General features: G+C 43.0%; 1 protein-coding gene across 4 annotated transcripts in view; it reads right to left on the bottom strand.

Annotated features, from left to right (window-relative positions):
• CHD1 (chromodomain helicase DNA binding protein 1) overlaps positions 1–8,163 on the bottom strand; it is a 49,034-nt gene extending 40,871 nt beyond the window's left edge. For 2 of the 4 annotated variants that reach the window (XM_035099670.2, XM_035099673.2), the window contains exons 1-2: positions 7,673–8,162; positions 5,679–5,878 (exon numbers count right to left, since the gene is read on the bottom strand). In XM_035099670.2, the coding sequence (XP_034955561.2) occupies positions 5,679–5,731 (53 nt within the window). In that variant the 5' untranslated portion in view covers positions 5,732–5,878; positions 7,673–8,162. Of the gene's footprint in view, positions 1–5,678; positions 5,879–7,672 lie in introns of all 4 variants that reach the window. The other 2 variants (XM_035099672.2, XM_035099671.2) reach the window with 2 other exon arrangements.
• Between the last annotated feature and the right edge of the window lie 13,257 nt (positions 8,164–21,420).

Raw genomic sequence — 21,420 nt, 5'->3', positions numbered from 1 at the left:
AATGGACATAGCCTACTGGATCAAAAGTCCAGGGGAACAACTGGATATTACACAAAGCCCCAATACAAATATAATTTATCAAAGTTCTGCATTACAAGAATGAGCTGTGCTAAGACTTAGGTTTGTGTACTTCCTTTGTGAATGTGGGATATTAAAGCTTTCACTTTTAATTTTGAATGCACAAGTTTTCTGTTGTTAGTTCAAACAAACCCAAATCTGAACTCACAGAAACTGAACTGAAGTGTAATTTAACATGGAATCTTTCAATTTCCTCCCCTTGCAAATGGAAAAGGGAGGAACATGTTAGGCCAAGATTTGCTGCATATTGTTATTACCGATTTTTTTTAAAAAAAACACACGGCTTGATCGGACAACAGGTCTCTGAAAATAAAAACATTTTAAAGTAACATTGTCTCAAATGAATACGAATTACATACAACTAATGGTACCATTTCAGAAAATAGTAGGATCTACAATGTTACAATACATTTCAGTGTCACATTGAAAGCAAAGAGCTAATGATTTTACATACAGTACTAACAGCTGCACCAACAAAATTAAGTCTCAAAAACCTCAAGTTAAAAACCTTTTGCTCATAAAAGCAGCACACCTAATTATTATTATTAATTTTATTTCTACACCGCCCTATACCTGAAGGTCTCAAGGCGGTTCACATAAAGGATCACATACATAAAATCAAAACACAGTGGTACCTCGGTTTATGAACACAATTGGTTCCGGAAGTCTGTTCATAAACTGAAGCGAACTTTCCTATTGAAAGTAATGGAAAGTGGATTAATCCGTTCCAGACGGGTCCACGGAGTACTCAACCTGAAGTGTACTTAACCCGAAGCATGGGTGTAATTGGTTCCGGAAGTCTGTTCATAAACTGAAGTGTTCATAAATTGAAGCGAACTTTCCCTTTGAAAGTAATGGAAAGTGAATTAATCCGTTCCAGATGGGTCCGCGGCGTTCGTAAACCGAAAATTCGTAAACCGAGGTGTTCATAAACCGAGGTTCCACTGTACAAACAACCCAATTAAAAAACCGTAAAAAGAGCCAGCATTTTAAAAAGGGTATAGTATGTAGATCAGGTCAGGCAAAGGCCCGGTTAAAAAGGATCATTTTTGCCTGGCGCCTAAAGGTGTATAGTGAAGGCGCCAAGTGAACTTCCATGGGGGAGCATTCCACAGATGGGGAACCACTGCAGAGAAGGCCCATTCTCGTGTTGCCACCCTCCTGACCTCTCGAGGAGGCACACAAAGAAGGGCCTAAGAAGATGACCTCAGGGTCCGGGTAGGTTCATATGGAAAGAAGCGGTCCTTGAGTTATTGTGGTCCTGAGCTGTTTAAGGCTTTATAGGTCAAAACCAGCACTTTGAATTGGGCCCAGAAACTAATTGGTAGCCAGTGCAGTTGGACCAGGATCAAATGCTCATTAAATAAGTAGACCAACAGAGCCTAAGTTCAGAAAAGAACTTTTGTTTTAAGTTCAAAACAATTTCCTGTACATGTATTGGCACTTTTCAATAATCCTTATTACAGAATTTACATTTATCCAATTTCCACAAGTTAAGAATTTTTACCTCCCACAATATGACCTCTGTGACCAGATTTGACTCCTAAAGACCTTAAACTGACCTTTGAAGCCTAGCTTTATTGTTCTGCCTTGCAAAGAATTTAAGTACTACCAAACTAATAAAGCCTGTTCAATGTATTAGTTGAAAAACGTACTCAGTGCTTCCCAGGCTCCTCTGAAAATCAAATTGGTTGAATTCAAAGTAATTTTGTAACTACAGATAACACAGCTCATTTGGTTCATAGCAGTGTTGAGGCAAAAGAACAGTGTACCAATAAAAAAACCCTGATTTATAATTTATAAATTAAGTTAGAATTAAAACTGGTCTCAGACAAAAGAACTAGAGACAGTAAGCTGCAATCTGTTGATTCCAGGGGAGATTGAGAATCTAGAATCAGTTTTGAGAATATGTGCCATGACACATAAAACAGACTCTACCCCAACAAACTATTTGTTAGATAGGACACATTTACTTATTACTAGGGCTGTCAACCAATCAAGAAATTCTATTCTTTTGAATATAGTTTTACAATATGCTACTTTGATTAACCAAATGATTTACTAAACAATAAAATGAGATATTGAAAGCTAAACCCAGATTTAACCATTTTTCATAATTTTAATTAAGGATACTTCTAAGGATCAGAGTGGCAAACCCAGCAGGGAAAAGGTAGTATCATCATGCTAATTGCCAATAATAATCACACACACATTTATACCATTCTTTAGTCTCTAGTGTTTCAAATACATACATATCAGACTATTCAAAAAGAAAAAAACCTGTAAAGGTAGGTTGTTGGTATTGCCCTGCTTTCACAAATGAGGATTAAGACGGAGGGACCATCTTATGAATTCATGACAGAAGAGACATTCAGATGGGAACATGTATTTTAATGCGGTATTAGCAAGAGTCAGAACCAGCAGCGGAGCATACATTAATAGTGCCCAGGGTGCACATGCGCCGGGGGATGGGTGCAGGAGGCGAAAGGAGCTCACTGTGCACCAGCCCAGTCCTCGCTGCCACTGGAACAACACCAGCCCTGAGCCATTTTGTGAGGCTGGAATGATCCCAGCCTCACAAAGCAGCGCACGGCTGGCTTGGAGAGGGCAGTGTGAGCAGCAGCACCCCTCCCCTGAAAAATGCACCCAGGTCAATCACTCCAGCAGCTCTCCCCCATGTGATGCCCCTGGTCAGAACCCATTTCCCCTCCTTCATCCCTGAGTACATGCATCCTACATTCCTTTTCTCCTACAGCCATATACCTCATGCTTTTCTTATTTCCCCACCACTCCACAGACACTGTTCCAGCATCCCCCTATCTCATTCCCTCAGCCTCCTGGCCTCTGTCTGTTAACTAGCCCTAGCCCACCTCTCTCCATGTCATCTATCTTACACAGCTATAGTTAATCCTTGGGTATCTAATACACATTATCAGTAGAATACAAATAGCTGTAAGAATACAAAAGTATGAGACTGAAGTGGTAGTGGCTGGCAATATCACAAAGCCTTCTCAGGCTGCCTTAAAGTGATTTTACTCAATGTAGTTTCCTGAGGGAAATAGACATTTTGGGAGGGTTTTGAAGGGGAACTTCTACAGCTGAGAAGTCAGATGCCACAAAGACACTCTATTGCATTCCACAACTTTCTGACCAAAACTTTCCCATGAATGCAAGCAAAGCTGTTAAGAACAGCAAGTAGACAGGCAGACTTCAGACATGTAGAGCATCTTTATAAAATATAAAAATGGCTCAATTACAAATTTATCTTGTTTCATATTAGTCTACCAATGAGCATGACTTGGGAATCTCTTTTATATTCCACTAATATGGAAAATATATGAATGAGTCCACCAATTACACTTATAGAAAAGCATACTCAAACTATCAAAATTGTTAAAAACAGAACATAAACTGGCAACTTTATCAGCATCCCAAGTTTTATCCATATAAGCACAATTATACTGCCTCTCAAGCACTACTTCCAAGTCTCCAATATATTTCCAGATGTATTATGAGAAATGACAAACTACCAGTCTGCAGATGACAGCTGGGATGTAAAGCAGGAGCAATTCTGGGTAGCTTCTGCTCCACATTCCACCAGGCTGAAGAAACAGGCAATGCCAAACCTCACTAGTAACTGCAGGCTGCTCAACTAGCACTGATGGGGACCACCTATCTACAAATCAAGCAACCATCTTTGTGACACAGCTGTCTGTGCTATAGTAGCTAAGGCTCAAATGACAGCTGCCCTTGAGTTTCCATACTACAATAAAAATGGAGGGTCACATTATTTTTGCACCAAAACATTACCAAATTCAGAATATTCATGGGAGTGTTAGGACAAAGGGGAAACCTTGTAATTTTAATTGGGCTCTTCCTCACATTTTAAGTTCAGAGCGGTAGTAGGTTCGAGAGTGAAAACAAACTACTTCTTCCATACAGCACACTTTATAGAATTCACTGTTGAAATTTGGTGTGGTGTACACTGCCTGAGATGGCTTTAAAGGAGGATTAGATAGTCATGAAGTACAGGAATAAGCAGCAATTGGCATCATGTTCTCACACGCTTATGAGAAACCCACAAGCAAGATATGAGCATGATAGCATTCTTCTCACTTGCGGTCCCCAGCAACTGGTATTCAGAGGTATGCCATCAATATACGCTAAGCAGTACATGCAGGTTCAGAGGCACAATGATACTGAATAGCAGTTACTGGGTTGTGGGGAGAGGACTATTCCTTTCATGTCCTACTGGTGGGTTTTCCAGAAGCATTCACTACATATAGCCACACTATGATCAGGATGGTGGATTAGAGCAGGGCTCCTCTCATTTTCTAAAGCTTCCAATTTATAAACATAAAGTGTTTTCAACATACATGAACAAACAAACCTATCCATTTGTTTTTTTTGGAATCCCTTTAAAGAACAAAAAGAGACACCTTAAGTGGCCTTCTAAGACAGGCCTTCTTATCAGAGGCAAGTCCAATTTTACAGCTAGCTACTCAGCTAGGGAGTGTTCTGATATCTAGCTTGTGAGAACCACTGCTCAAGACACTCTATACAGCACATAAGATATGAACATACAAGGAAAACTACATGATATATATAATTCAATTCACTACAGTACAATTCTCTCTCTCTCTCTCTTCACAAGTCCCATTCAACAGTATTTACTTGCAAATAAGATGGCATAGGATTGGATCCTTTACAGTATCTGCAAGACTGGGTAACACACAAGTATATATAAGAATTCTGCTGGACTGGGCCAAAGGCCTGTCCTCAGTGGCCAACCAACTGCCTATGGGAAGCTCACAAGCAGAATTTGAATACAACAGCAGCTTCCCCCACCTGTGATTTCCAGTATTCAAATGCATACTGCCTGCAACAGTGGAGACTGAACATAACCCTCACTGGCACAAGTCCCAAGATACTATGTGCTACTTCAAATGGGTTTACTCTGAAATAAGGCTCAAATCCTAAGATGGTATAGAATTGGATTGAAGTTTATTTAACCAGGTAAGTATGGAATGCAGGAATTAGCTACTCCATGTCCAGCACTCACTCTAGATGAAACCATTCCTTGATTCCATGCAAATATGGAGGTGGAACTCCCTCCTCTCACCTCAATCATAAACACAACACAAGGATGACATGAAACACCACTGAGACAGAAAGTGAGAAACGCAAGTGAGGAACATGATGCTGGAGCAGGAATCTGTCTAAGATATGGTCACAAAATGTATCCTATGGAGATCACTTAGTCCTGTGTAATCAGATACATATGACAGGCTGGGCTAAGCACCCTATCTAAACCATTACGTATACTGCTGTTGCAAAGACATGCATATTTGAGTGTTAGTTAACCATATTCCATTACTGCCGGAGGCACATTATTAACGGATTCACTAGACTTGGGTCCTGGTCCTTGTGCACACTCTGATTTTTAAGTAAATTCAATTAGTTTCCAGAGTCCTTATTTGAAATTAGAGTGCTTGGTCCAAAACTTCAAAACAAACAATTTAATTATGGTAAAGACTTCACTTTCACAAAAATGTAAGGAAAATATAAGATTTACCAGAGGCAAATCTTTAAGCACATACCTTGATTCTCCACTACTGTTCCTTGCACTTTCTTCATCACTGTGCCCATTCATTGTAAATATTTACCAAAATAAAAATATAAATAAAGTTCTTCCAGTTTGGAAGCTGGATATGAAAAGTCCACTTAAGAGAGTCGTTTTCCTTGCTCTTCAGATATTTCACATGTAACTTCAGCGGTTAATTGTTTTTCCCAAGTTACCCTAAAAAATGAATACACAAATAATAAAGATGTGAAATGTTTACAAATCTGTAATCTACTTGAGGATACTGCAGTAAACTAGCTGGATATGTGCAACTCATCAGATTCTTGAATTATTTGTTACATTTATAACCTTGCATTCCTATTCCCCATCCATGTTCTAATTACACCAAACCCGTGAGATAGTGACTGGCCCAATGTTGCTTTGTGGCTGAGTGGGGATTTGAACCTGAGTCTCTCCAGTCCTAGTTTGACAGTGAACACTCATAATGGATTCTCTCAGTGATCTTTACCCTGTAAGCTCACACAGCAGGGTCAGTACTATTCTTCAGAGGCTAAGTAACTTCATACATTGGAAAACCCAATTTGATCCTTTCTGAAGCATTTTGACATTGATCTAATTAGCAGTGCCATTAGTGACAGTGCCAAGGGAAAGCAAGGGAGTACCGTAGTGCTGAAGGAGACTGGAACTTTTTTCTTCTGAAAGTAAAGCTGCAATCCTAAACCACCTCACTAGAGCATGTCCTATTATAACAATTCATCTGACTTCTGAGTAAACATACATAGGACTGTGCTGTAAGCAACATGCATACATGAACCATTTTATAAATTTGCAGCACCGGTAAAATGCAGCTTGCTCACTCACGTTAAGATTATAGTCTCCTGTCTGCTTACTTGAGAACTGAAACTGCAAGTAAACATACTAAGACTGATTTATAACAAAATTGTCTTCCTGACCCACAGTGAATGTACAAATCACAGATCCCGACTATGATTTCTATGGCATTGCCCCTTTCAAAATCCTATACTAAGGCCAGCTCTGTTAAGTAGCTGAAATTACTCTTGTGCTGCTAAATCTTATTGCCACCAGCACAAGAGTAATTTCTAGCTACGGTACTTAGAAAGTCAGCGTCCTTCGGGCACCATACAAACTAACTTGGAATATCACAGCAGCAAAGATCATCCACTTGGTCTCAATCAACCCAGGTATATATATTTATTTAAGGGAACCCAAGCAAAAGGCGGGGCCACTGATCAGAGCAGCAGGAAGGCACCGCACCGAGTCCCTGATAGCCAGTCTGTCAGCCAATGAGCAGCGGGCCTCGTGGATTTAGTGGGTGCCAAAACAAATGGGCTTCCTCCCCTCCCTCCGGTTCCCCCCTTATCGCGGCGGGTGTCTCCCGCTGCTCCTCGCGGGGCGCCCTTCCCACTATTACTGCCGCCGCTTCTTTTTTAGGCCGGCCGCCTTTCCCCTCCTTGCCCCGCTTGCGAAAGCCTCGCTGCGTCCTGCATAACCGCCTCTCCTCGGCCGCCTGGTAAACAAAGGGAGATGGCGGGGGAAGCTGGAGGGGGGGAAAAAGACAACCAGCAGCACCAACGCGGCCGGCTCCTGCGAGCCTCTCTATGGGGGTGAAGGGCGGGGGCTGAGTGTGAGAAAGCGAAGGCGGTCGGACAAACGGACCGGCCTGAGGCGCACTGGCTGAACAAAAGCGGCGTTTCTCCCCCTCAGCGCGTCCTGTGTCCACCCGCTTTCCACACAGAACCGAGCAAAACCGCCAGGGCCGGGCCCTTTCCTTCCTTCCTTCCTTAGATCGGAGCCTCGGCTCCTAACTCCCGTCTAGCCGGAGGCTGGCTGGCTCCCTCCCTCCCTCCCTCTGCGCCCTTCCATTGCCCCACCGCGGCCTACAGAAGGCGCCCAAGCCGGGTATGGCGCACCTCTCTCCGATCCCCACAGCCTGCCCTCCGCGCGCACTCGCCTCCCCTCCTCCTTCGCTCTCCGTCGGGCCGCACTTACCGCCAGGCCTGCCTGGGCCTCTCCTGAGGAGTCAGCGAGGGGGAGAGCGCTGCAGCCGGGCCTCGAGGAGGAAGGAAGGAAGGAGCGCTCCGGGGCCTGCCGGGATCTCTTCCCTCTCTTCTCTTCCCTCTGCCGCTTCTCTGGCCCTCCCTCTTGGCCTACCCGGGGGGAAAAAAGGGAGGGAGGGAGGGAGAAGCAGCCCGAGCCCTCGCAGAAACAGAGAGAAGCGGCTTAATAGGGAAGAGCGCGACGGGAGGGAAGAGAATGGGTTAAAAAAACCACCCCGCGAGCCCGAGGTGAGCGGGCGCGCGACGCCGTTGCTTTAAGTCCTCCCGGCCGCCGCCGCCATCACGCTGCCGCAGCCGCTCCGTACAACGTCCTCCTCCTCTTTCCTTCACCCCCTCCCCTCCCCTCGTCCGATGGAAACCCCGGGCGTGATGTCAGTCCTGGGACAGAGCGGGAAGGGGAGGGAGGAGTCACGGGCGAAGGGAAGCGGGCGGCGCGGCTCGCGCAGGACGACGACGACGATAGCAGCCGCGAGGAGGCAGGAGGAGGGAGGGAGAAGGAGAAGAGGGCCGCGCCAGGCCTGCCGGGAGGGAAGAGAGGAGGGAGCCTGCGGCGCGCGTGGAGTGGTCACGAGGGGTCTGTGGGAATTGCGGCTCCGGGGCCCGTGGGGTGAAGGAGGGCGCCGTCAGTGACTCCACTTTATAAACCCACTTCGCTTTTGCTGCCCGCGTGTGTAAATACTCTTCTCCGCAGGAGCCGACTCCTAGGGGTCGAGGGGGTCTTCACCCCACCAATCAATTTTTTAAAGCGGCTGAGCCCCTCCACCCCCAGTTGATGGGCATTACCATTCAAATAGTGTGCAGTGCATCATGTGATCGATTATGCGGGGCGGGGCTTACCTGGGAGCCCCCCTCCCATTTTTTTATATTCAAATTGGCATTGCTACTTTTCTCTGCTCCCCAAAACTTACGTCTCAAATTTACTGTACCTCGATGAGGGGTTATGCAAACCTTGTTACGATGTTGGAGGTAAAGCTCTGAGGAAGAGAAACAGAACTTGTTGCTCTCTCTCTTCCTTCCCCTCTTTCCTTCCCCTCTTTTTTTTTGGGGGGGGGGGTGCATTCATCATCCTTCCGGCAGGCAGAAATTCAGCAGGTGGGGAGGATTTCCTTTCAGGGTTGTTGTTGGAATGTTTGCTGTCACAGTTTGAACTTTGCTTCCATTTGATCATTGTAATAGATTGCTTTGAAATCGTTTTTGCACTTTTAAGTCCCCCAATTCCCCACACAACCTGTCTTTTCTTTGCCTGACCTGCCCCGTATTTTGCCCAACTAAAAGTGGCAACCCTACTCGCTGTATTTATCCAGATCTGCTCCACCAACTTCTTGGCTGCTTGAGAACTCACAAGTTGTGTCCTACTGCCTTGTAGTAGTTTCAGGCTGCAATTCTGAAGTCAGTGGCTGTTTACTTCTGGAGTAAGCTTGCTTAGGGACAGGCTTCTGTGCTTGGTTGGTGAAAGTCCCCTCCCCCCCCATTCATATGCCTTTAAAGTGTATACGCTTTATAACTTCAAAAAAATGTAGTTGCTGCTTGTGGAAAGCTATATTGCCCCCCCCCCTTTTCCAGTTGGAAGGCTATGTGCGCTGGTTTTCAAGGCGGGAAAACGGCTCAAGCTGTGTATTCCTCAGAGTAGCCGAGTAATAGGAGCATTATGTAAGTCACTGAACTGTGGTTGAGTTCACAGAAGCTGTGATTAATACTGGGACACAATTGGGAAATCCAAAATTTGGTTGGGAATATAGCCTTCTAGTGCCAGGTTTGTAAAACAGCTTAGTTCACAGCCACACTTCACATCTGGCAAATGCTTGTGGTAGGGAAGGCTGATTTCAAGTAAATTTCAGAATCAGAATTCAAACTTAATTTCCTGCTCTTAATTATCAACTTGTGTCCCCCCTTTGGAAAGCACATTAACAGTTTTCATCTCTCAGGTCAAAACTGGGCTACGAAAGACAACTCCACACCAGCAAAACATGTGTTTTGTCCAGCTTCTTCCTACCTTATGTTTTATGGCCATTGTCATCTCTAAAAGCACAGCTGTCATGAATATAGCTATGCTTCCAGCACATCTCCTGACATTTGAAAGATGAAGCAAATACATGGTCACCCCTCATCCAGCAGAGATCAGTTGCTCTCTACAGCACATCCAGTCTTAAGGCATCTGTATGCTACCAACTTTGTTTTAACTAAATAAAAATAAAAAGATCCTTCCAGTAGCACCTTAGAGACCAACTAAGTTTGTCATAGGTATGAGCTTTCGTGTTTTAACTAAGATCAATTTGGTTTCTTGCAGTGAAATCTGAGAACTATAGGTTGTTTTTTTAAAAGTTTTGGTTACAATTCAGTTTTATAGATAGTAAAATTGTGTTCAGGGCTGCTAGATTCCTGCCTGCTTCCCACACTTCAAAGACTCTTAACTACAAAAATTCATTGGAAAGAAACTATGGCTGTTAAGTTTGTTTGTAGCATAGGTCTTAAGGCTGGAGTGGGTAACCTATGGCCCTCCAAATGTTGTAGGATTCCCATCAGCCCCAGCTGACATGGCCAATGGCCAGGGCTGAAGGGAGTTGTAGTCCAGGAATAGATTGTCCATCCCTGTCTCAAGGGCTTTTTCTTACTATTGCAAATCACAGTAGATTTCTAAGAGAATACAGGATGTTTGTTGAGGGGAATAACTCAATTCTTCCAGGTACAAACTGAAAAGTTTTCAGATGTTCAAGAAGAAGTTTCTCAAGGAGGCATTCTTTTTTTCCTTGTTTATACTTAGGTTATGCAATATATTTGCAGCCAACAGTATTTATATTATTCATGATGCACCTTTAAATACTTAGGCATAAATCCAACAGAGACATGCTTAATCCCACTGATTCAGCAGACTTAACCATGCCTAGTCCTTAGCACTTGAATTTAAAATAGGTTTATACTCGGTTTAATCAATCAGTTATGGAGATAGAAAGCCAGCCTGAGTACAGTAAGTACGGTAACTTCCTGTGTAATGTACAGGGCATCACATGTCTGCTGGCAGGGAACAAATTGCTGGTGTGTCCCTAAGACATTGAGCTCCTGGCTCTTTGTTCCCTTGAGGATAGGATAGCTAGCCTGGTTATGGCACAGTATAATCTGTTGTGATGGAGAATGGAGCCTTGGGGATAGGAAGGCAACATACTGAGGAAGAGAGAAATAGTTGCTTAAAAGGGGCCCATTTGATGATGAAACAGCAATGAGGTGGCAGGCGTGCTTACTGCAAGGTGACTTGTCTGCAAGGTGTGAATGATATGGATATTGAATTCCATCTAGAAAATGCATAAGAGAATCCATGGCTTTGGTGCACGTTGATCCCAGTGCTGTTGAGAAAAGTAGTGCTGCAGTCCTAGAAGAAGAAGAACTAAGATTTTTAAATTCAGGATCTCCAAAGAAGCATTTGAGGGATAAAAATGACCAAATCTGGAGCTACTTTCAGTGGATTGATAACAGGGTGTTGTTGTGGGGAAAGGGTTTATATAGCATAGGTACTGGGGAAAATTTGGTTCAAGCAAAGCTGGTAGAATGAGTTATAGTTAAACCACTGCGGAACTGGGAAACTGCCACTTGATATCAGAAAGCTTGCAGATCAGCTTTTAAATTCTTTTCTATTTGAAAGCCATCAAGAGCTTAGACTCATCTGATTCAGGATGATCCTTCCATAAAGAATAGTGGTATAAGTCTTCCAGGTAATATAATTAACGATAGGACACAGCCCGACAATATGCAAGAAGTCATGAAATGACATAGATGGAAAAAGGGGAGAAATGCTGCCTCTGCGAAGAACTGTGTAGCAGCAACATACCTGCCATGCCTTGCTTTGTTCTGAGGGAGGTAGATTTGGTACGAGAATTGTATTGCCATGCCTTTGCCAAAGCTATGAGAATAATCTTGAAATGGTTCTTTATTCTCAATTACTGGGAAAGTGAGCATTTGAATTCTTAGAAAGATCCACATCCTTTTGATATACAGTAGTAAATGCTTTGGAACACTTAATCATAGGATTCAGTCCAGGGTTGCATCCCAAGGGGTGCCCAAGATCTGGTGTGAGATATATGTGCTGTCAGACTGGTTGGAAACAGTAACCACAGTACTAACAAATATGTAAGTGGAAGGCATAAAGGTAAAGGTAAAGGGACCCCTGACCATTAGGTCCAGTCGTGACCGACTCTGGGGTTGCGCGCTCATCTCGCATTATTGGCCAAGGGAGCCGGCGTATAGCTTCCAGGTCATGTGGCCAGCATGACAAAGCTGCTTCTGGCAAACCAGAGCAGCACATGGAAACGCCGTTTACCTTCCCGCTGTAGCGGTTCCTATTTATCTACTTGCATTTTGACATGCTTTCGAACTGCTAGGTTGGCAGGAGCTGGGACCAAGCAACGGGAGCTCACCCCGTCACAGGGATTCGAACCACCGACCTTCTGATCAGCAAGCCCTAGGCTCAGTGGTTTAACCACAGCGCCACCTGGGTCCCAAGTGGAAGGCATAGCCACATTTAATTTAAAGGGGGTGGGGAATGGAGAAGTAGTTAAAAGGGAATGTCAAGAGGGCCAATTCTCTTTAGGATGCATGAAAGTTGTTTAAAACCACAATAACAGAAGCTTGGTTGGAATGTATGCTACTGATAGAAAAGCTGCAAACAAATCCAAGAGCATGTCAATATGGTTTACAAGTAGAGTCAGGGAAGCTGTCATAGTTGAGAAGGCTCCCGTGGAGCATGGAGATTTTGTCCAAACAAGGAGAATGAAAAGAAGCAGTAATACTGGGGGAAAGAATAGCAGGTAACAATAAGTGGGAAGGGAAATAAATTAAGAAGTATGTGGTGAAAAAGATAAACAATAAACTGCATTAAATATATCAGAAGCAGGAAACAGCTATGTATTGGACTGTGTGTGTCAACAGTTTTGGGACAAAAGTTTTTCTTATGACTAGCCATGTATCCCAGAACTCTGTTTACGATTGAACCTGTACTTGGAGCTGATGCTAAGATCGTGTGGTGATTTTATCAATAAAGCTTTCATGATTTCCTGACCTGAGAATCACGAATCTTTCATCCATGGGTGAAATCATTAAGTTAACATAGGTTCCTAACAACAACAACAACAACAACACAACTTTGAAAGGGATGTGAAGCAACTGAATGATGAGCAGATGTTGACTTGTATAACTGTTGCCGTTTTCACTGCCAAAAAGGTATACTATCATGGTATATGTTGCACTAAATGCCAGGAGAAAAGCAGCAGCGCTGCCGCAGAAAGGTAAGAGGTCATGGGATATTGTGAGAGAGGCACATTAAAAGCATTTAAAGTCTCCTTGCTTTTGTTGAGCAGTCCATAATGAAGAATAAAGAAATTGTGAACATACACAAAGTACATTGCTTTGTTGTCTGAAATCTACCAAGGTAATTTTGAAGACAGCAACTGTACGAAAAGCAATCCATTAAAAGAGGTGTACATCAATATCTGAGTTGTCTGAAGGTAGAACAACTGGCAGTAAAAAAAAATACCTTGCGTTGTTAGGGCGGGGAGCAGAGCTGCTATTTAATCTGAATGCCTCTACTTATGCTCTACTGCATTTGTTAATAAGAGAAAAATCACAAACTTACTGTAAGTTCCAGTTCTATCTCATCCAAAGAAAATTACTTGATAGCTGCTGGCTGAGAGCAGCAGGGCTTAATCAAACAATGCAACTGGTGCTGGATCCGCAGAAGTTTCATGGGGTATGTAGGAAAAACGCTTCTTTGCTGTGCTAGCTCTTGGGCTGCTACAGCAAGGAGGCCTGGATCAGGCCTGTTGCTGTCTTGTGACACAGCAGGGTCAGCTCAGGATCTAGCAGATTCTAAACGAAACATTTCCCTAAAAAACCACAGGCATTCATTTTGGGAATGGTGCAGATAGAAGTACCCAGCTGTCAGAATTTTAATTTTATTTTATGTATGCCACTACAGCAGCTCGGATCTTGTTAGCCCCAAAATGGGAGGTGAGTGAGGTCCCCAGTCAGGAGGATTGGCAATAAAAATGATAGAATATGTAGAGTTAGCAGGTCTAACAAGGAAGATAAGAGAACAAGAAAGTCAAGTATATAAAGAGTGGGAATTTTTTTGGAGCATTTGGAAAATAACTAAACAAGTGATTAAGGTAAATTCAACAGTATAATATATAACAAAGAATAAAGGGGGAAAGTGAACTAAATGGAAGGGGAAGAAGGGTAGTCATTTAATATTTCATTATAAAGAAATATATTAACGGAAATGTATATTTGAATGTGAATGTGATTTTGGAATTTGTAATAATGAAAATTATATTTTTTTGAAAGAAAGAAATGAAAGAGGATCTAGCAGATTCTGTGACAACCCAGCCCTAAAACAATGTTCTTTGCGGTGTAATTTGAAAGACCATTTCTAAATGATAAAGAAGCAGCTTTGAATCTTAAGAAAAACTGCTCGTGGGCATCTGAATTCACTTCTAAGTGTTCAGTTTTTTTAGATTTCAGCTACCCATCCAGTTTGCAATACCAGAAAAAGCTGTGACACTTGCTTGTCTGCACAGAATCAGTGCAAAACTGGGCAATGGCATATAAGTCAATGGCATTAAGAGAAAAGCATGAAGGTCAGTCATCTGCTGAAGTGAGAGCATATTGACAGGCTTTAAATTACTGACCTTACAGCTGAAGAAAGGAATCAAAATAATACCAAATAAGTAAATGTGCAGATAAGGTGGAGGGAATATTGACTCAGTCATCCAGAATTGGAAGAGACCACAAGGGCCATCCAGTCCAACCCCCTGCCTAGCAGGAAACACCATCAAAGCATTCCTGACAGATGGCTGTCAAGCCTCTGCTTAAAGACCTCCAAAGAAGGAGACTCCACCACACTTCTTGGCAGCAAATTCCACTGTCGAACAGCTCTTACTGTCAAGAAGTTCTTCCTAATGTTTAGGTGGAATCTACTTTCTTGTAGTTTGAATCCATTGCTCCGTGTCCGCTTCTCTGGAGCAGCAGAAAACAATCTTTCACCCTCCTCTATATGACATCCTTTTATATATTTGAACATGGCTATCATATCACCCCTTAACCTTCTCTTCTCCAGGCTAAACATACTCAGCTCCCTAAGCCGTTCCTGATAAGGCATCGTTTCCAAGCCTTTGACCATTTTGGTTGCCCTCTTCTGGACACGTTCCAGCTTGTCAGTATCCTCCTTGAACTGTGGTGCCCAGAACTGGACACAGTACTTCAGGTGAGGTCTGACCAGAGCAGAATACAGTGGTACTATTACTTCCCTTGATCTAGACGCTATACTCCTATTGATGCAGCCCAGAATTGCATTGGCTTTTTTAGCTGCTGCATCACACTGTTGACTCATCTGAAATCATTATGACAATTTATGACATAAACATCAGTTTGTTTTGATTATTTAACTTGATCAATGCTGTTAAAACATATGTCAAACCCGCCAAAAGTTACTGTTTTATGGTTGTCGGGGTTGTTGTTTTTGCTCAAGTATGTATTTATTTTGTAACAAAAATGATAACGGCAAAGAAAACGCAACATATAAGTGGATGTTATCTTGAAATACAGTAAGTAGTTTCTAAAATTGTACAATACTGTACAATTGTACAATACTTTAATACGTCAAGGACTTGCCAGTATTATTAATGTGGATTTAAATCTGCCAAGATGTGAATCAAAGCTGACTGGAGAAAGTCTGCTGCTGCCTCAGTCTCAGAATGGGATAGCAATACCAAGCAGAATGCATTTTTAATGGGAAAAGGAGATCCACATTCATACTAATAATCATTTTGATTCTCAGTGTTGCTCTTTACGATGCCAGAATAGTGCCATCAAAGCACAAGAGGGCTTGGGAGAACACCTAAGTTTGCACTGTACAAAATGCATGTAGAATAAAACCGCTTAAGGGGAGGACCCCAAAAGTAGCCCAGTGAGGACTGAGCATGCTCAGTGAGCTCAGAATTCTCACTTAGAATCATAGAGTTGGAAGGGACCATGAGGTTAATCTAGTCCAACCCCCTGCAATTGTGAGAGAAGCTGGAATGGAATGGAGCACCTAGAATCCTGCAACCTTAGAACTCCAACAGCAATATTTGTCCCCCTTGTACTTGATTATAAATCTTATACAAGTTCATTACATTTGGAAATGCGTCCTGAGAAAGTGTTGGCATGCCTTGTCCCACGCAACACCTGCAAGCTCTTCTAGCCTTTTAATTACATGTTAAGGTTACAATTCTGAAATTAAACTTGAGCTCATAAATTGTAACCATGAGCTTCTAATTTTATAGGCTCCTAAGTAGTTTCATAATATTGGGGCTTGTGAACTGTAAAAAACACATCAGAAGAACATAATTCTGTTTGTGCCTCAATCGTTCTGAGTCATTGCAGATCCTGACTCCCTCTAATGGAGAAGTATGTGTAAGGATAGCTAGAGATATGAAAGAAGGAAATTGTTCCAAGTTAGTTGAAATATACCAAATATCAATGTATAAAATGCTTGCATGTGAGAGGTCGTATGTAGAATTTCATAGCTATATGTGAAAGCAACACATTCCTACATAGATTAAGGAAACTGTTCGTAAGACTCCACTGCTAGAAACTTTAATTTTTATCTTTTTTTGAGTGCCACATGGCTTGCCGGGATCAGGTGTAGTGAATAGTGGTCAGAATCCCTCTCTCCCAGAAAGCCTAAAGAAAACAATGTTAAACCCCATTTGCCACCTGCTCTGGTTTGTGTAAGTTGGTTTCCTTTTCTTACGATAAATATATGTGAACACAATATAGACAAAGCTGGGGGGGGTGTGTGGAGCTGAGTTTGAGTACAGAGGAATGATAAACAAGCTTAGGACAAGGTTCTTAGATAGAATAGGTGCTTCCTGGTAATTATCCTACAGATATCCTACAGAGGTCTGGAGTTGAGTAGTATCTGAGGCACTGCTCCAACAAAGACCTTGCCTTAAAAGAACAGAGGAGAAAGGCTTCTCTAGGCATTATCCCCAGCTCCTTTCTTGTAAGATTTAAAAACAAAGGTGGGCTTCTTGTAGTTTTACCTGTGCTGAATTGGTTTGGTCAGGTTCTGTGACATTGCCAGCTCAACATCCAGGGAAGAGAGTTGTTATGAAATTGGTTCTACTTCCTCATGTGAATTGCATAACTATAGCTGCAAACTGAGTTTACAGCTGAGGTGATTTTGAAGAGAAGCTTTCAGCCGCTTAGCTGTAACTTGGTCTTTGAACTCAGAGTAAGAAAGCACTTTTGTTGTTTAGTCGTTTAGTTGTGTCCAACTCTTCGTGACCCCATGGACCACAGCATGCCAGGCACTCCTGTCTTCCACTGCCTCCCACAGTTTGGGTCAGACTCATGTTCGTAGCTTCGAGAACACTGTCCATCCATCTCTTCCTTTGTCATCCCCTTCTCCTAGTGCCCTCCATCTTTCCCAACATCAGGGTCTTTTCCAGGGAGTCTTCTCTTCTCATGAAGTGGCCAAAGTATTGGAGCCTCAGCTTCATGATCTGTCCTTCCAGTGAGCACTCAGGGCTGATTTCCTTATGAATGGATAGGTTTGATCTTCTTGCAGTCCATGGGACTCTCAAGAGTCTCCTCCAGCACCATAATTCAAAAGCATCAATTCTTCGGCGATCAGCCTTCTTTGTGGTCCAGCTCTCACTTCCATACATCACTACTGGGAAAACCATAGCTTTAAATATACGGACCTTTGTCGGCAAGGTGATGCCTCTGCTTTTTAAGATGCTGTCTAGGTTTGTCATTGCTTTGTCTAGATTTGTCAGGCACAGCGGGGTACCCAATTCCTGATCCTACTTCTCAGCCCCCAACACCTATCACTCTTGATACGCTCTTTATGAAGCAAATAAAATTCTGACTCAGGTTGCTAGATCTCAAACAGGGATGTACCTGTGAAAAAGGAGATTGGGGCAGTAGAACATCTGCCCTTTTCATCCCCTAGGGCTGGACCCTTGTCCCCACTTCCTGTTGTAGGCAGGGCTCTAATTTTGCCCTACAGCAAAATTAGATGTACCGTATGAGGAGACCGGGAGGCAATTTGGGTGGACAGAAGAAGCTGTAGCTGCATCCTTTCTCCCCTTGGCCCTTTCACAAAATATGTATCTCCATTAGTGGATTGGGCATTTTGTAAATTAAACAATAAATTAGTTGTGTGTTTCTCCTCACCTGCCTCATGGAATCCCACATCTTGAAGAAGAAAAGGCCAAGCATCCATCTTCTTAGGAGGCTAACAACAATAACCGGCTGCAATGACTTCTTTGTCCAATGCTTGTCCATTCTGAAGAGAATTGCTGACCTGAGGTGAATTCTACTCATTAATCCCCAGGAAATTCCCCGTGTCTTGGTCATTAAGGTCTAATTGCTAGGTTAAGCTTAACTATATCAATATAATTGTGTGTCACTTGTGCTTTTTAAGTGAGAGGTTAATGGTCGTGCTCCACTAATTTAAGGCACATGGGATTTTGTTTCGCTCATAAGATGCAAATTAGCTGGCTAGAGCTCCACCAGAGGAACAATATTATCGTAATGAGTCTGCACGTGGCCCCATGCTGACATTACAAGTCTCTTTGGGATGGCCTTGGGCAAAATACACACACTAGGGGTCATTTCAGAAGATGAGCAGGTGGAATAGACTGAGCAATTTGCTCTTACTGGTAATGGTCGTTTGGGGAAGCGTGATTTTATTTTTGGTTCCCTTTTCCTTCCCTAGAGTTTTCTATGGCACTTTTTAATTTTTTTTTAAAAAAAGTAACGGTAACAAATGATAAGTTAGTTGCAGACACGTTGTCTCATTAAACTCTAGCTTTGCAAGCAACTGCAATGGAGAACCTTATGTCAAGCATTGCTGGGCTTGGGCAGCTAAGTTTTCAGTTCATTGTGATAATGGCCAAAATTGAGGAGCATTTGGTAAATCACCTTTCTCAAGGTGTATTCTAATCTGATTCCAAGGGACAGTGAAAGGTTACCTGGATAGCCCAGTTGGTTAGAGTGTGGTGCTGATAACACCAAGGTTGCATGTTTGATCCCTGTATGGAACAGCTGCTAATTCCTGCATTACAGGGGGTTGAACTAGATGATCCTTTGGGTCCCTTCCAATGCTACAATTCTACGATTCTATAAGTTCTGGTAAAATTATTTGCCACCCCCCTATTTGCTCCACCAGCCTTCAGCCCAAGTATATGAAGGTTCTACGCCACATGGATTAAACACTTGCTCCCTTCAAAGTTTCCTTTGGCACCCAAGCTAGTTTTTCCAGAGTTGACTGGATTATTTAAAAAAGAATGGTAATTGTACATTGCTAATAAATAAATAAATAAATAAATAAATAAATAAAATATGCACCAAATACATGGGTGAAAACTACTGATGGTGACAAATTTAAATATTTTAGAACTACCCACATTTGAGTCTAAAATGCTCCATCCAGAATGCCCAAATTTATTTCAATGTGTATACTCTTTTTTTAAATAACACCTTTAAAGGCTTTGTGGGCCTGTAAACCCAGGGGTATCCACTGCCACAAGCATGGGAATTGTTGTTTCCAATTCCACTCAGTTTCATAAATTGTGCTGGTAGGCACTGGAACTTGCAATTCCCATGCTTCTCTTTGACAAAGCCCTTGAGGGTGAGCCATATGCAGCTTCTGCTTTCTTCAGCCACCAAGATTGCCAGCACATCCTCTTTTGCAAGAGCAAGTTTCCTTAGGGAAATGGCAGATTGGCAGAGAAGTCTGGAGACAAGCTCCTCTGGGCTTGTCTACCACCCCACCCTCAACATTTCTTGAGTGACTTTTTATGAAAGACGAAGTTTTCTATGTCTGTTGTCTTTGTCCATGGAGTTTTCTTGGCAGGGATGCTGGAGTGGCTTGCTAGTTCCTGCTCCCATGGACTGCAAGAAGATCAAACCTATCCATTCATAAGGAAATCAGCCCTGAGTGCTCACTGGAAGGACAGATCGTGAAGCTGAGGCTCCAATACTTTGGCCACCTCATGAGAAGAGAAGAATCCTTGGAAAAGACCCTGATGTTGGGAAAGATTGAGGGCACAAGGAGAAGGGGATGACAGAGGATGAGATGGTTGGACAGTGTTCTCGAAGCTACGAACATGAGTTTGACCAAACTGCGGGAGGCAGTGCAAGACAGGAGTGCCTGGCGTGCTATGTTCCATGGGGTCACGAAGAGTCAGACACGACTAAACAACAAAAGTTTTCTATGATAACTCGTTTTTACTAAGTCTTTCCAGAAGTCTAAGTACAACGCAGCTTGCAAGAGAGGCATCTCATCTACCACTATGGGTGGCCCAACTTTTAGCCTCAATTGACTGAGTCAGGTTAGAGGGATTCAGCAGGCAGGAGTGTACTTGGCTGCCAAAGGCTTGGTATGGAGAAGGAATGGGGAACCTAGTTCCTTCCAGATGTTGAACTCCCAACAATGGTCAGGGAGCTGTAGTCCAATAACATCTGGAGGATTACAGGCTAGCCACCCCCTGATAAAGAGGATTGTGCAGATGGAAGAGGAGGAGGAGGTCTGAGAGCCACACATGGCAAGGAGCTGTGGAGAAAAGGAAGAAGCCACGTTCAGGCAAATTTGTGGCCTCAGATCTCTAGTAAGGGTTATTAAGCACCATATCCATTTAAAATTCTGTATAAATATTTTTAAAGGTGAGGATAAGAGACATTATCCCTTGCTGTGATCTTACCAGTGGAAATCAGCTAATCATAAAAGATGGCCACAACTCAGCAAAGAGCCGTCTGCATACTTTCCCCATGTGACTCTTGCCTACTGCATACATACAGCTCATACACAGCTCAGTTGGTTAGAATGTGGTGCTGAAGATGCCAGGGTTGCAAGTTTGATCCCCATCTGGGACAGCTGCATATTCCTGCATTGCAGGGGGTTGGGCTAGAGGATCCTCAGAGTCCCTTCCAACTCTATGATTCTTATCATTTGCAAGAAGGTGCTGCAGAGGAAAATGGGGGCAAGAATCCATTGACTCATGCATCTTGTTTGGGCATGCTGTGAGTTTTCCAGAAGACTGTGCGTACCACTTCGCATGCCGTCTTTCCCTGGCAGGATAAATGGACATAAATCTGACATCAGGAATTAGAAGACAGAGAAACCAGTAGGAGAACACTTCAATCTCCCAGGACATTCTATACAAGATCTCAAAGTAGTTGTCTTATTACAATTTCAGAAATAGACTGGAAAGATAAGTTGCTGAATTTCAACTGATTACCAAACTTAAAACCATGGAGAGACCTGGTCTAAATAGAGACATTGTATTCTTATCTCATTCTACACGATAAAGCTATTTTTAGCCATCTCACCCCTTGCTTTTTCCTGTAAGTCCAATTGCAGCCATTAACAGTCATTAACAGACTGTGCGTACCACTTTGCACGCCGTCTTTCCCTGGCGGGTGATGAATGTTTGATCATTAATAAAGCATACATTTTTTGTATGTGTAAGGTCTCAGGTTCATTCCTTGATATATGTGTTTAGGGAAGCTTCTAATGTTGAATAGATTATTGTACTTTAATCTGTTGCAGGGGCGTAGGAAGATAGGGGTGGTGGGAGCGGATCGCCCCGAGCGACGCGATCCCAAGGGCACCATCGCCGCTGAAGCTCCGCCGCTGATCTG

Source organism: Zootoca vivipara, chromosome 11, assembly GCF_963506605.1.
Source record: "Zootoca vivipara chromosome 11, rZooViv1.1, whole genome shotgun sequence".
NCBI lineage: Eukaryota > Metazoa > Chordata > Lepidosauria > Squamata > Lacertidae > Zootoca > Zootoca vivipara.
This window is presented reverse-complemented; position numbering and strand designations above follow the sequence as displayed.